General features: G+C 41.3%; 2 protein-coding genes across 3 annotated transcripts in view; one reads left to right on the forward strand and one right to left on the reverse strand.

The window, feature by feature from the left end:
- Positions 1-227: 227 nt before the first annotated feature.
- FBXO48 (F-box protein 48) lies at positions 228-12,343 on the reverse strand. 2 transcript variants are annotated; one of them, XM_067469727.1, is made up of 4 exons: positions 12,245-12,323; positions 10,112-10,198; positions 9,579-9,922; positions 228-1,377 (listed from the first exon to the last, which is right to left on the reverse strand). In XM_067469727.1, exons 3-4 carry the CDS (start codon positions 9,891-9,893, stop codon positions 1,180-1,182), a joined length of 513 nt encoding a protein of 170 aa, XP_067325828.1. In that variant the 5' UTR covers positions 9,894-9,922; positions 10,112-10,198; positions 12,245-12,323; the 3' UTR covers positions 228-1,179. The 2 variants fall into 2 exon arrangements, with proteins under 2 accessions (XP_067325828.1, XP_060640167.2); XM_060784184.2 differs by lacking the exon at positions 10,112-10,198 and having other exon boundaries at positions 12,245-12,343.
- The window catches only part of APLF (aprataxin and PNKP like factor), a 36,980-nt gene continuing 34,269 nt past the window's right edge, over positions 12,338-15,048 (forward strand). The window contains exon 1 of the mRNA XM_067469703.1: positions 12,338-12,509. Within this exon, the coding sequence (XP_067325804.1) occupies positions 12,417-12,509 (93 nt within the window). The 5' untranslated portion in view covers positions 12,338-12,416. The remainder of the gene's footprint in view (positions 12,510-15,048) is intronic.

Consider the following 15,048-nt stretch of genomic DNA (forward strand, 5'->3'; position numbering starts at 1 on the left):
TCTGAACTCCACCAATGATGGAATTGAACCAAATATGGCACACAGAACTCCCACGACAAACAGAAAATATATATCAGTGATTGGTTGGGGGGGGGGGGCAAAATACTGTTTGTTTACCGTTGAAAATTACCTAGGGCTGCCTCTGACTGCATTGGATCCTTGCAAAACAAATGTGATTACATAAATATGAACAGATGTATGCTTTTGAAAAATACATTGAGGAAATCTTAGGAGGAAACAGTGAATTCTTTATTTCTCTCTCATTCCAAATTCCATGCTAAACACCTTCTCATGAATTAATTATTAATGCTTTATACCAGTGTTTCTCAAACTCTGCTCCTCCAGATGTTTTGGACCTCTGCTCCCACAATTCCTAATAGCTGGCTGGGATTTCTGGGAGTTGAAATCCAAAAGCTTAAGATCTTCTGGGAAGGCCCTGCTCTCGGCCCTGTATCTTTTACAAACGCACTTGACAGGGATGAGGTACAGAGCCTTCTCGGTCGTGGTCCCCTGCTTGTGGAATTCACTCCCTGGGGAAATTAGACAGTCTTCATCCCTCCTCACCTTTAGAAAGAAGTGGATATGGGACCAGGCCTTTGAATAACTATACGGACTATGATAATGACTATGATGACAATTGCTATGGTAATGGACTATGGACAAGCTTGATGAGTCTCCAGCTACAGAATTCAGCTGGATAATGGCCACCAGACTGGTATATTTTAGTAGATTTTAATTGTATTGACTTAATGTTTTTAACTATATATAATTATTGTTTCTGACTCCCCCCAGGGGGTTGAGAAGAGCGGGGTAAAAATACTCAAAATAAATAAAAATAAAATAAATAAAACACCCAGAGGAGCACCTTTTGAGAAACACACACACACACGCCGGCTATGCTATTCAAAGCTTTTCTTAAAACTTCTTCCCATAAAATATCAAAAAGAAAGAAAATAGTCTTTAAAAAGTAGTCAGCATTAATTGCAAAGTGCTACCTGTAAGATTCATGCATGCATACTGACATATACCTACACACACTGTTTCAAGCTTCATAAAAGGCAATAACATCTTGGTAGTTTAGAAAGTGCAAAACAACAATATGTCAAGCTGCCCCAAATAACATTAAAAAAACAAACAAACACATATATAGGACAATATTTTTACAGATATGAATTATCTCTAGTTCCTTCGGTGAAAGACTCTTATTTGAGCCACTTTTCTTTCTAGCTCAGCTTCCAGGATTTCTCCCCAAGTATCAACATCCATAGGATACATGCTTTTTTCAGGCAAACCACTGCGGGAATGAATATTGCTGTATTTTCCAGTCAGCCAATCGTACTTTACTTTGCTTTTCCAATAGTTTCTTAGCAGTGTGACCTGGTCATTGTAAATGGGGAAGAAAGAGAAGAGGAGAGACATGAGAGCAAGAAGAATATTAACATGGTAAGTCAGAATTATCCAATTAAAATATCACCATGCTTTGGTTACCTGGCTAATTTGCAATGCCATAAAAAACTCCAGCAAGCATGCAAAGAATGAGGAAGTACTTCATCAGTGTCACAAATGGACGGTGAAGTGACAGCCCCCCTAGTGGCCAGAATACCCTCATGAAAAAGCTGGAATGTGTCTGACAATATATGCTGTGTGACTATGGCATTGAATGTTTGCCATGTATGTGTACATTGTAATCCACACTGAGTCCCCTGCGGGATGAGAAGGGCAGAATATAAATACTGGAAATAATAATTCCAATAGAGGCATTTAAAACAACATATTAGTTTAAACACTGAACTTGTTTTTTTTCCCATTCATAAGCTACCTGCATCAAAGTTATGCATACGAACCTTTCATATAGGAAAGCTGATGAGGAAACACAACATACAAACTATCTACAGACCCACCAAGAAAATCCAACAAATGCTACATTCAGCAAAGGACAAGAGGGATCCTCTCACCTCTGCACGAGTCTATTGTATACCATGCAGCTGTGGACAAGTCTACATAGGGACCACCAAACGCAGCATTGCCCAAACACAAATCAAGGAACATGAAAGGCACTGCAGACTACTTCAACTAGAGAAGTCAGCCATAGCAGAGCACCTGATGAACCAGCCTGGACACAGCATATTATTTGAGAACACAGAAATGCTGGACCACACCAACAACCACCATGTCAGACTACACAGAGAAGCCATTCAAATCCACAAGCATGTGGACAATTTCAACAGAAAGGAGGAAACCATGAAAATGAACAACATCTGGCTACCAGTATTAAAAAAAACTCTAAAACCACAAGAGCAAAACAACAGAGAGGAAACAATCAGGCACATCTAATCACCTCTCAACAAAAATTGCCCCAGGCACTGCCAGGCCATCAAATGCTAATCAAGGTAGTCAGATGAAACATTCACACTTAGACAAGACAAGAGTTCTTTGTCCCACCATGGTTATTCCACAGATATATAAACCCACTTTCCTAGTTCCAATAGACCCCACTATCTCTGAAGATGCTTACCATAGATGCAAGCGAAACATCAGGAAAAAATGCCTCTAGAACATGGCCATATAGCCCAAAAAAACCTACAGCAACCCAGTGATTCCGGCCATGAAAGCCTTCGACAATACATTGAACCTTTCGTAGGTTACATGATTAAAATACTGTGGTTGGGAAGTAAAATTAGTATTTTTTAATGTAGGCTGAATATTTACATTGCACATCGTGCACATGAAAACTGGTTTACCTGGTGGTCCAGAATAAAGTATTAGGTCTAAGTGCAGTTGCTAGTTTCAGATAGAGACCCATTAAAACAAATGTGAAATATTGTGTCAACTCTTATGTAAATTCCACTAATTCAACTGTTTTACTTCAACTGAATTTAGACATTGGATTTAGTCCTTAGAGCTTGGTGGGTATTTGGTGGCCAAATATAGCCCTCCAAATGGTGTTGCAATCCTTTTATTCCTCACCACTGACCAGTGATTCTCAACCTGTGAGTCCCCAGATGTTTTGGCCTTCAACTCCCAGAAACCCTAACAGCTGGTAAGCTGGCTGGGATTTCTGGGAGTTGTAGGCCAAAACATCTGAGGACCCCAGGTTGAGAACCACTGGGTTAGGCAATGGGAACTGCAGTTCAATAACATCTGGGAGGACACTTTGTTTACGCCTACCTTTAGCATTCAGAATGGATTCCTAGAAACACAATGCATTACTGCCCACTAGTGGATGATGGAAAACCAAAGCTCTAGGCCAGGCTTCTCAGCCTTTGATCCTCTAGCTGTTTTCAGCTTCAGCTCCCAAGTTTTTGAGGCTAGAATTGGTTCTCTGTTACTGTATGGCTCCCCTATTTGGATTTCTGCATAAACTTCAACACCTAGAAGCCTCCACCAGCATGGGTAAAGATGGTGGATTCTCAGAACCAAACTCCATAACATCTCAAGGACCAAAAGTTGACAAGCACTTCTCTCTTGTCTGAGGCCCCATCTACACTGAACATTTAATGCTGCTCAAAGCTAGCTTTAAACTGCAGTGGTCAGACAACAAACTTGCAAAAAACCAAATGAAAGCTATTCCTTAATGTTCCATCACCATCCAGGCTTCATACTGGTTCCAGGATTTCCTATGTGTTCACCTGCACAGTGAAATCACATTATTTAGAATCAGGCTAAAACTGCATTAAATGGTAAGTGTAGACTCATAATACAGTTCAATGCAGTGTACAATGGTCATATAGTGCAGTTTCAAAACTGCATTATATGACCGTGTAGATGGGGCCTGAGTACTGTATGCAATATGTTTTATTTTAAAGCTAAAGTAATTTAAAACCAAGCAGACAAACAAACAAAAATACCATAACTCTATTTCCAACAGTTTACAAATCTTCTTAAAGCACATTTTTCATGTTTAAAGTCATTGTTCATATTTAGTTGTAAAACTATGCAACATCTGAACAGAACAACCAGTGGACCATAAGTTCCTATTGCCAATTAAAAAGTATTTTTTGGTAAAAACTGAGTGAAACACTATGGATTAGACTGCAATGACAGATGGTGGCTCCAGTTTCAATTGGATGGTGAATGTACTTGGACTATTGCTCAAAACTTTAAAAGGATTAGTCCAAGGTGCTAAACCTGGATCTGGGTGTTTGAGTTCTGTGCCTTGAATAGCTTCTTTAATATTCACACTAAAAACCTGAATGGATACAGCAGCTCACTGTTACTGCTGCCACTAGCCATGTCTCGACTGAGGGTGTATCTATACTGCCATGTAATGCATTATTTGGTCAGTTTAGGCTAAACCACAGGAAGCATAGAGGAAGAAAGTGGTGAAAATAGTGTCAAAGGACATTCATTCTACAGTGTAGAGATACACCCTCTAACTCCTGCCTCTGCCTTCACCTTAGCTCTTATTGGCTTGGGATCCCAAAGGGTCATTCAGTCTAACCCCCCTCAGTATGCCGGAAAAGCACAATCATAGTATCTCATAGTTGGAAGAGACTGATGATGATGATGATGATGATGATGATGATGATGATGATGGCAGCAACCCCAGAGTCCACACAGTCCACCCTCTTTCCACCATGCAGGAAAAGAACAATCAATACACCCAAACACATGGCTGTCCAGCCTCTGTAGTAGTAGTAGTAATAATACTAATACTACTACTACTACTACTACTAATAATAATAATAATAATAATAATAATCATCATCATCATCATCATCATCACAGCATCAGTATTCAGGTTAAATTACTGTGTTGACACTTCATGATGAATACTGTAAATACTCGAGTATAAGCCTAGTTTTTCAGCCCTTTTTTTAGGCTGAAAAAGCTCTCCTCAACTTATATTCGAGTCAAGGCTATTTATTATTTTACTCTATTATTATTATTATTATTATTATTATTATTGTACAGGTTAACTTTATTATTTTTATTATTATTACATTTATTATTTTGCTCTATTATTATTGGAAGGATACGTAAACACATGTACATTGAAGAAGGTTAGAATAATGGTTTAGTCAGAGTTGGACAGTCTTATCTTATAGTTCTATGTAAATATTAATAAACATTTAACCTACTGATGCTTCCATTCGTCTGCCCATGCAAAGCAGGTGAACACAGCATTGAATGAAACATGCAGAATAATCACAGGATGTCTTAAACCTACACCTGTTGATAAACTCATGTACAGAGGAAGAGTTGTTGGAGGCTACAGGCAATGCCATTGCTGTTGCCCGTTTTTGGTCAAAGGATATTTAGCCGCCTGTGCTCCTAAAAATATACTCGAGACAATGTTATTTATTACTTTATTATTACATTTATTATTTTCTTTTATTATTGTTATTATTATTGTATTTATTATTTTACTATATTTATTATTATTACATTTATTATTTATTATTTTCCTCTATTATTACTGTTATTATATTTCCATTATTTTACTCTGTTATTATTATTATTATTACATTTATTATTTTACTCTCATTATTATTTATTTATTTATTTATTTACTTTGCTTGTATACCGCAGTTTCTCAGCGACTCAACGCAGTTCACAATAGAGCAAAAAGACAGTCATATCAAAATAGCAATAAACAATTTAAAACCATGAGAGCATAATATACAAGTAATGGCACATCAATAACAACACAATAACGTCTCGTAACTAGAATCGTGATCCAACTCGTCGTCTATAATTCCGTTCCTATATTCATCGCATTCATTGCACTGTTTATCTGAATGCCTGTTCGAACAGCCAGGTTTTTAGTTTCCTATTTTATTTATTATTTATTTTATTTTATTTTATTTTATTTTATTGGAGGGATATGTAAGCACATTTACATTGAAGAAGGTTAGAATAATGGTTTAATCAGAGTTGGACTGTCTTATCTTACAGTTTTATGTAATCCCTCAAAAACATTTAATCTACTGATGTGACAGTTAATGTAATTTTATGGGTATCTATTTTTATTTTGAAATTGACTTGTAGCTGCTGCATTTCCGACCCTTGGCTTATACTTGAGTCAATAAGTTTTCCTAGTTTTTTGTGGTAAAATTAGGTGCTTCGGCTTATATTCGGGCTGGCTTATACTCAAGTATATATGGTAAGTAGGTTTTGGGTTACAGTTTGGGCTCTCGGTCTCTAAAAGGTTTGCTATCACTGAACTAGACCCATATAATATAGTTTTAACTGCATCAAACTGCATTATATTGGTCTACACTTACTATATAATCCAAACTGAATTATATGTCAGTGTCAGTTCACCCTGAGACTACCTCTTGTAAAACCTGTTTTGCCTAGGGGAAAAAAAAGTCAAAGTCTTATTATGAACTCACGTTTGGCTATTGTAGACTAGCTATGCGAAGAGAAACAGTATCCATACTATAATGTCTATATGTGTAATTGTTACATGGAGTCAGGTTTCATTCTTTTTCAACTGTTACAACAACAGTTAGAACAGTTGTAACTACGTGGTTACATAGTTGAACTGTTTCTTTCTAAGAGGCAGCTTGAGCCTATTTGTCCAGGACTTGGACAAAGAAAGAAATATGTAGGTTGCTGTAAGTTTTTCAGGCTATATGTCTATGTTCCAGAAGCATTCCAATTTTCATGTGTCTTGGAACAGTTTCTCACAAAAGACAATGGATTCCCAAAATCACAACAAACACAAATCCACTATAAGTCGTAGTACATAAATCACAAAGGTATTTTTTTGCAGCTTATATAATATAATATGAGACGTATATCCAACTTTCTCCCCATAGAGATGTTCAATGTATTGTTGAAGGCTTTCATGGTCTGAATCACTAGGTTGCAAATATTTTCTGGAGTAATTGATATTGCTCCTAAGCTTAGTTTAGGCCAGAGATAGGAAACCATTGCCCCTCTAATTATTTTGATGTATGGCTGATGGAAAGGGATTTTTGGAGTTGTAATTTAAAGGCTACAGATGGTAAACATTTCTTCAGGTAAGATAATGACATTTAACATAAGATGATCAGATCTAGAATATCTCTTAGAAAAGAATGCTGATTACTAAAAGTCAAGATGGAGTTATCAAAAACAAGTCATGCCAGACTAATCTCATCTCTTTCACTCTCTCTCTTTTGATAGAGTTATAAGCTTGGTGGATGCAGGAAACACTGTGAATGCAGCACATACGGATTTCAGTAAAGCTTTTGACAAAGTCTCCAATGATCTTCTTGCAAAAAAACTTAATCAAATGTGGCCTAGTCAATGCTACTACTATGTGTATTGGTAATTGGTTAAGTGACTGAATCCAAAGGGTGCTCACCAATGGTTCCATTTCATCCAGGAATGAAGTGGCTAGCAAAGTGCTACAGGGTTTGGTCTTGGTCCCAGAACTGTACAATGTCTTCATTAATGACTTGGATGAAGGTATAGAGGGCATGCTTATCAAGTGTGCAGATGACACCAAACTAGGAGGAATAGCTAATACTCCAGAGAACAGGATCAGAATTAAAAATGACCTTAACAGATTAGAGAGCTGGGCCAAAACTAACAAAACGAATTTCAACAAAGAGAAGTGTAGGATACTTTACTTATGCAGAAAAAATGAAATGTACAGATACAGGATGGGTGATGCCTGGCTTGACAACTGTACATAGAATCATAGAGTTGGAAGAGATTCATGGGCCATCCAGTCCAACCCCCTGCCAAGAAGTAGGAATATTGCATTCAAAGCACCCCTGACAGATGGCCATCCAGCCTCTGTTTAAAAGCTTCCACAGAAGGAGCATCCACCACACTCCGGGGCAGAGAGTTCCACTGCTGAACGGCTCTCACAGTCAGGAAGTTCTTCCTCATATTCAAATGGAATCTCCTTTCTTGTAGTTTGAAGCCATTGTTCCGCGTCCTAGTCTCCAAGGAAGTAGAAAACAAGCTTGCTCCCTCCTCCCTGTGGCTTCCTCTCACATATTTATACATGGCTATCATATCTCCTCTCAGCCTTCTCCTCTTCAGGCCAAACATGCCCAGCTCCTTAAGCCGCTCCTCATAGGGCTTGTTCTCCAGACCCTTGATCATTTTAGTCACTCTTCTCTGGACACATTCCAGCTTGTCAATATCTCTCTTCAATTGTGGTACCCATGTTATCTTCATGGATAACATGTTGAACATGAGCCAATAGTGTGATGCAGCAACTAAAAAAGCCAATGGGATTTTGGGCTGCATCAAAAAGAGTATAGTGTCTACTAGATCAAGGGAAGTCCTAATGCCTCTCTATTCTGCTTTGGTTAGACCTCACCTGGCACCGAGATTGTGGCACAGCTGGCTGAGTGTCAGCTGCATTAAGATCACTCTGACCAAAAAAAGGTCATGAGTTCGAAGCCAACCTGGGTTGGAGTGGGCTTCCAACCAATTGTGTAGCCTGTTGTCGACCTTTGCAACCCGATAGACAGTTGCCTCTGTCAAGTAAGAAAATTAGGTACCACCTTGTGTGAGGAGGCTAAATTAACTAATTTATGAGGCCATAAAAAAGACTCCAGTAAAGCAGTCCAGCAAAAGCATGCGGGGAATGCAGAAGTACTTCATCAGTGTCGCAGATGGACGATGAAAGTGACAGCTCTCCTGGCAGCCAGAAAAAGTTAAATAGCCTCTGTGTATGTCTGTATATGTTGTATGTCAAATTGGCTTTGAATGTTTGCCATATATGTGTATATTTTAATCCGCCCTGAGTTCCCTGTGGGGTGAGTAGGGCGGAATATAAATACTGTAAATAAATAAATAAATAAATAAATGTTGTGTCCAATTCTGGGCACCACAGTTTGAAAGATATTGACAAGCTGGAACTTGTCCAGAGGAGAGACATTAATTATCAAAGCCCTGGAGACTATGCCCTATGAGGAGAGCTTAAAGAGCTGGATATGTTTACCATGCAGAAGAGAAGGTTGACAGGAGACATAATAGCCATTTTAAATATCTGAGAGGATGTCATAAGGAAGAGAGAAAATAGGACTAATAATAGAAAAGGAGATTCCATCTGAACATTACGAAGAATGTCCTGATTGTAAGAGCTGTTCAGCAGGGGAACTCTCTGCCTCAGAGTATGGTGGAAGCTCCTTCCTTGGAAACTTTTAAACATCTGTCAGGGCTGCTTTAATTGTGCTTTTTCTGCATGGCAGGGGATTGGACTAGATGGCCTTATGTGATCTCTTTCCAACTCTATTATGCTATGATTGTTTTCTCACTTTTAGAAGTTTTGTACAGATATTCTTTCTCCAGTGTCACTTCTAAAAAGCTAAAATGCAGTTCTCTGTGTGATAAAGTTTCTTGTGAAATAGAAATATTTATTGAAATCAGTGGAGATTCATCTGTGGCAGGTTTCAGCTCAAACTAAAGGACCTATCCAAGGTGCTGATCAGGCAAAATAAGTACAGCACCTTGGATAGTTTCTCCAGAGTTCAGACAAAGTCTAGAGAAGATTCTATGTTCCACTGACAGCATAACCACTTGCGGCAACTGCTTTAGATCACTGGCCCGGTGGCTACCAATCTGAGTACTACTGTGCACTAGACTCAAGGTGATGGTGGGAGAGGCCACCTCAATTCACATACCTTCCATGAATACCCGTTTCCTCTGTCACCGTCAATCTCTCTCTGACAGACAGTCCTGGCATTTAAGCAATGATGTTTCCATAAATTGTCACAGTTATCAATGATCTGGTTCCAGCTCCTACATGTCATTGAAGCACTGCATAAACTCTGGATGTCAAGTTCACTAAAAATCTTTAAGCTGACTTCTAGTGGGAATAGCTGGAGAAAATTAATTTGGCTTGTTTCCTTTTGCTGCTCAGATAATTTAATGGATATGTTTCTACAGGCTGTATCAGCAGCAGTCTGTGCATTTCTTTTGGAAGAGGTCTGCTTCATAATTTAGGTCTTGATCAAGTAGAAGTCACCTTTTATGAAAAAAAATAACATTGTCAAAAAAATAGTGTAAACAGAAATACATTTAGAAACTCATCTATCTCTTGTTTATGTTTTTGGTATTAAAAATGACCATGTATAGAGGTGTCAATGCTGCCTTAATACAGAAAACATAGAGCTTGAGCTTGAAGCAAAAATTTCCAGCTCTCAGTGATACATACCTTTAACCCCCTTCAGTGGGAATGTCTATACATTTCTATGGTATCATTTGAGCATAACTGCCTTTCAGCTGAGCTGATGAAACAACTCTAGAAGTGAAATAATAGGAACTGTAAATAGATAATAGCAACTACCCAAAGGGAAAATAGCTTTCCTTATTCCTTTCTTTCTTGCTCTCCTTCCTTCCCTCCCTCTTTACCTCCTTCCTTTTTGTTCGGTGGCATAATTTAGCTTTCCATCATTTAGCTTTTTTTTTTTGGGGGGGGGGGGGTTATGAGCGATAGTCACTCCTTGGTCTGTTAGGGGTGTAGTGTGGAAATTTCATATCAATTCTTCCAGTGGTTTTTGAGTTGTGTTGATCCCACAAAGGAACAATACATGCATCCACCTGGCTCTCGAATGTGGCATTTGAGGACTGAACCTAGAACCTCTCCCTGTGATGAATCATGATGAACTGTGACTACGAGTATGACTATGACTATGACTGGATTGACGATTTGGCTTAGGCATTGTACTATTTTAATATGTAATGACTTTGCACTTGTTGTTCTTTATATGACTGTATTTTATATATGCTGTAAACCGACCTGAGTCCCTCGTTGAGGTGAGAAGGCCAGTATAGAAAACTTCTAAATAAATAAATAATAAATAAATAAATATGTATAAAACTAGCTGTTCCCTGCCGCACGTTGCTGTGGCTCAGTCTGTGTATACGTGTTTTGTGTGTATGCATATATGTGTATATATTTTTGTATGTGTGTATATATATGTGTGTTTGTATATATGTTGTTTTGTGCATGCATTGTAATGTATTTTTTTAAGTTTTTAAAGTCTTTTCTGATGTGTTTTTCAGTGTTTTTATGAGTGATGGTCACTCGTTGGCCTGATAGGTGTCTTGTGTCCAAATCTGGTGTCAATTCGTTCAGTGGTTTTTGAGTTATGTTAATCCCACAAACAAACATTACATTTTTATTTATATAGATTATGATGATGAGGTGGGGAGGCCCTGCTCTCGATCCCGCCTGCTTCACAGGCACGGCTGGCGGGGACGAGAGATAGGGCCTTCTCGGTGGTGGCTCCTCGGCTGTGGAACACCCTTCCCGTGGACATCAGACTGGCCCCTTCCCTGATGATATTCCGCAGGAAATTAAAGACTTGGCTGTTCAAGAAGGCGTTCGAACAAGAAGTGCAATGATAATTGACTATAGGAATGGAACAACGGAATATGATACTGGATTGTGGTTTTGACGATGAGACGACGCAGAATGGCTTCCGTAGTAATGATGATGTTTTTTGTTAATGATGGATTGTGGATTTTTATACTGTGTCTTGTACTTTGTACCTTGTTCTTTCTATGTTGTACACCGCTGTGAGTCGCCCCTGGGCTGAGAACAGCGGTATATAAGCAAAGTAAATAAATAAATAATAAATAAATTATTATTATTGGAGCCCCCGGTGGCGCAGTGGGTTAAAGCACTGAGCTTGTTGATTGAAAGGTCGCAGGTTCGATTCCAGGGAGCGGTGTGAGCTTCCGCTGCCAGCTCCAGCTTCTGCCCACCTAGCAGTTCGAAAACATGCAAATGTGAGTAGATCAATATAACGGCGCTCCAGGCAGTCATGCCGACCACATGAACTTGGAGGTGTCTACCGACAATGCCGGCTCTTTGGCTTAGAAATGGAGATGAGCACCACACCCCAGAGTCAGACATGACTGGACTTAATGTCAGGGGACAACCTTTCCCTTTAATTATTATTATTACCTTCTTAAGATAGGAGGCTTACATGCCTTAGAGCTGGGCTGAAAGAATTCTCTCAGAGGAGTGACAGTCAAGGGCTACCAGAACTAAAAAGTGAACTAATGTTTTGAAGTCTATGCATGGGGAGAACAAGAGCGTGAGGGACTAAACTGTCTTCTCTGGCTCTCCAGAATAGACTGAGGGAAGCCCTTTGGCCATAGCTATGCCTGGACCGCCCAGCCAATCAGAGCCTCGAGGTTCTCTTTCCCTCGCCCCCTCCCCACCCAGGTTGCTCCAATCGCGACCCCCGCAAGGTTCCGCTCCAGTCGAGGATTGGCCAACAGAGCCCTCGCGGCACCGCCCCCTCGCCACTCAATCAGGCTCGCGCTCCCTGCTCACCTCAACGGCTCCTCCATTTGAACTTCTCTGTTGATTCCTCTTTCCCCCACCCCAGCGGTGACGTCACACGCATTCTAACGTCACCGCCGGAACTGTTTAGCGCAGATGAATTGTCAGGAGGGGGGCCAAAGAGGGAGGCACGGTGCAGCAGCCTTTTCCGTCCCGCCTTGCTATGTCGGGATTTGCGTTGGCGCCGGTGGAGGGGGGCCGTCCTTTGGAGTTGCCTCCCGGTGAGACAGTGCTAGGAAGAGGCGCCCTGTTAGGAGTAAGTGCCGCGACGGGCGGGAGAGAGCAGTTAGCTAGGCCGAAGCGCTGAGGCCTAGTCAATTTAGAATCCTAGAGTTGGAAGAGACCTCATGGGCCATCCAGTCCAAACCCCTGCCAAGAAGCAGGAATATTGCATTCAAATCACCCCTGACAGATGGCCATCCAGCCTCTGCTTAAAAGCTTCCAAAGAAGGAGCCTCCACCACACTCCGGGGCAGGGAGTTCCACTGCTGAACAGCTCTCACATGGAATCATAGAGTTGGAGGAGACCTCATGGGCCATGCAGTCCAACCCCCTGCCAAGAAGCAGGAATATTGCAGTCAAGCACCCCTGACAGATGGCCATCCAGCCTCTGTTTAAAAGCTTCCAAAGAAGGAGCCTCCACCACACTTCGGGGCAGGGAGTTCCACTGCTGAACAGCTCTCACATGGAATCATAGAGTTGGAGGAGACCTCATGGGCCATCCAGTCCAACCCCCTGCCAAGAAGCAGGAATATTGCATTCAAATCACCCCTGACAGATGGCCATCCAGCCTCTGTTTAAAAGCTTCCAAAGAAGGAGCCTCCACCACACTTCGGGGCAGGGAGTTCCACTGCTGAACAGCTCTCACAGGAAGTTCTTCCTCATGTCCTTTCTTGTAGTTTGAAGCCATTGTTTCGCGTCCTAGTCTCCAAGGAAGCAGAAAACAAGCTTGCTCCCTCCTCCCCGTGGTTTCCTCTCACATATTTATACATGGCTATCATATCCCCTCTCAGCCTTCTCTTCTTCAGGCTAAACATGCCCAGCTCCTTAAGCCTCTCCTCATGGGGCTTGTTCTCCAGACCCTTGATCATTTTAGTCGCCCTCCTCTGGACACATTCCAGCTTGTCAACATCTCTCTTCAGATGGAATCTCCTCTCTTGTAGTTTGAAGCGTCCTAGTCTCCAGGGAAGCAGAAAACAAGCTTGCTCCCTCCTCCCTATGACTTCCTCTCATGTATTTATACATGGCTATCATGTCTCCGGGGCCCCTGGTGGCGCAGTGGGTTAAAGCACTGAGCTGCTGAGCTTGTTGATCGAAAGGTCGCAGGTTCGATTCCGGGGTGCGGCGTGAGCTTCCGCTGTCAGCCCTAGCTTCTGCCAACCTAGCAGTTTGAAAATATGCAAATGTGAGTAGATCAATAGGTACCACTCCGGCGGGAAGGTAACGGCGCTCCATGCAGTCATGCTGGCCACATGAACTTGGAGGTGTCTACGGACAACGCTGGCTCTTCGGCTTAGAAATGGAGATGAGCACCACACCCCAGAGTCAGACATGACTGGACTTAATGTCAGGGGACTACCTTTACCTTTACCTATCATATCTCCTCTCAGCCTTCTCTTCTTCAGGCTAAACATGCCCAGCTCCTTAAGCCGCTCCTCATAGGACTTGTTCTCCAGACCTTTGATCATTTAGTCACCCTCTTCTGGACACATTCCAGCTTGTCAATATCTCTCTTCAATTGAGGTGCCCAGAATTGGACACAATATTCCAGGTGTGGTCTAACCAAAGCGGAATAGAGGGGTAGCATCTTCTTGGCGTGTCAGGAGCGACCTGAGAAACTGCAAGTTGCTTCTGGTGTGAGAGAATTGGCCGTCTGCAAGGACGTTGCCCAGAGGACGCCTGGATGATTTGATGTTTTTATTATCCTTGTGGGAGGCTTCTCTCATGTCCCCGCATGAGGAGCTGGAGCTGATAGAGGGAGCTCATCCGCCTCTCCCCAGATTTGAACCTGCGACCTGTCAGTCTTCAGTCCTGCTGGCACAAGGGTTTAACCCACTGCGCCACCGGGGGCTCCTGAGGGGTAGCATGACTTCCCTGGATCTAGACACTATCCTCCTATTGATGCAGGCCAAAATCCCATTGGCTTTTTTTGCCGCCACATCACATTGTTGGCTCATGTTTAACTTGTTGTCCACGAGGACTCCAAGATCTTTTTCACACGTACTGCTCTCGAGCCAAGCATTGTCCCCCATTCTGTATCTTTGCATTTCGTTTTTCCTGCCAAAGTGGAGTATCTTGCATTGCAAGCGGGTCCAGTCTCAACGTTGGCAGCTGCAAGAAAGGGACTCTGCAATGGAATCCTACTTGCTGTCATCTGGAGTGAACTGGTTTGTGGGATGTTTGCGTTGTTTTCACCACAACCACTGGAGTAAAATAATAATCATAACAGTAGCATTAATATTGCCAGCACTGTTGCCCATACTATCAATCTGACTTTACTGTCCACAACAGAGCTTTCCAAATGTTTCCTGTTCGTGACACCCTTTTAAGATATGCATCATTTTGCGACACAGTCAATAATTGTAATAATAACTTTCCATGTATTGTTGAAGGCTTTCCTGGCCGGAATCACTGGGTTGTTGTAGGTGAAACATCAGGAGATAATGCTACTGGAACATGGTCACACAGCCCAAAAAACTCACAGCAACCCAGTGATTCTGGTCATGAAAGCCTTTGACAACACAAGTCAAAAGATATACCAACCTCTTAATAGAGATACATACAGACATAAATTGT

Source organism: Anolis sagrei, chromosome 1 (assembly GCF_037176765.1).
Source record: "Anolis sagrei isolate rAnoSag1 chromosome 1, rAnoSag1.mat, whole genome shotgun sequence".
NCBI lineage: Eukaryota > Metazoa > Chordata > Lepidosauria > Squamata > Dactyloidae > Anolis > Anolis sagrei.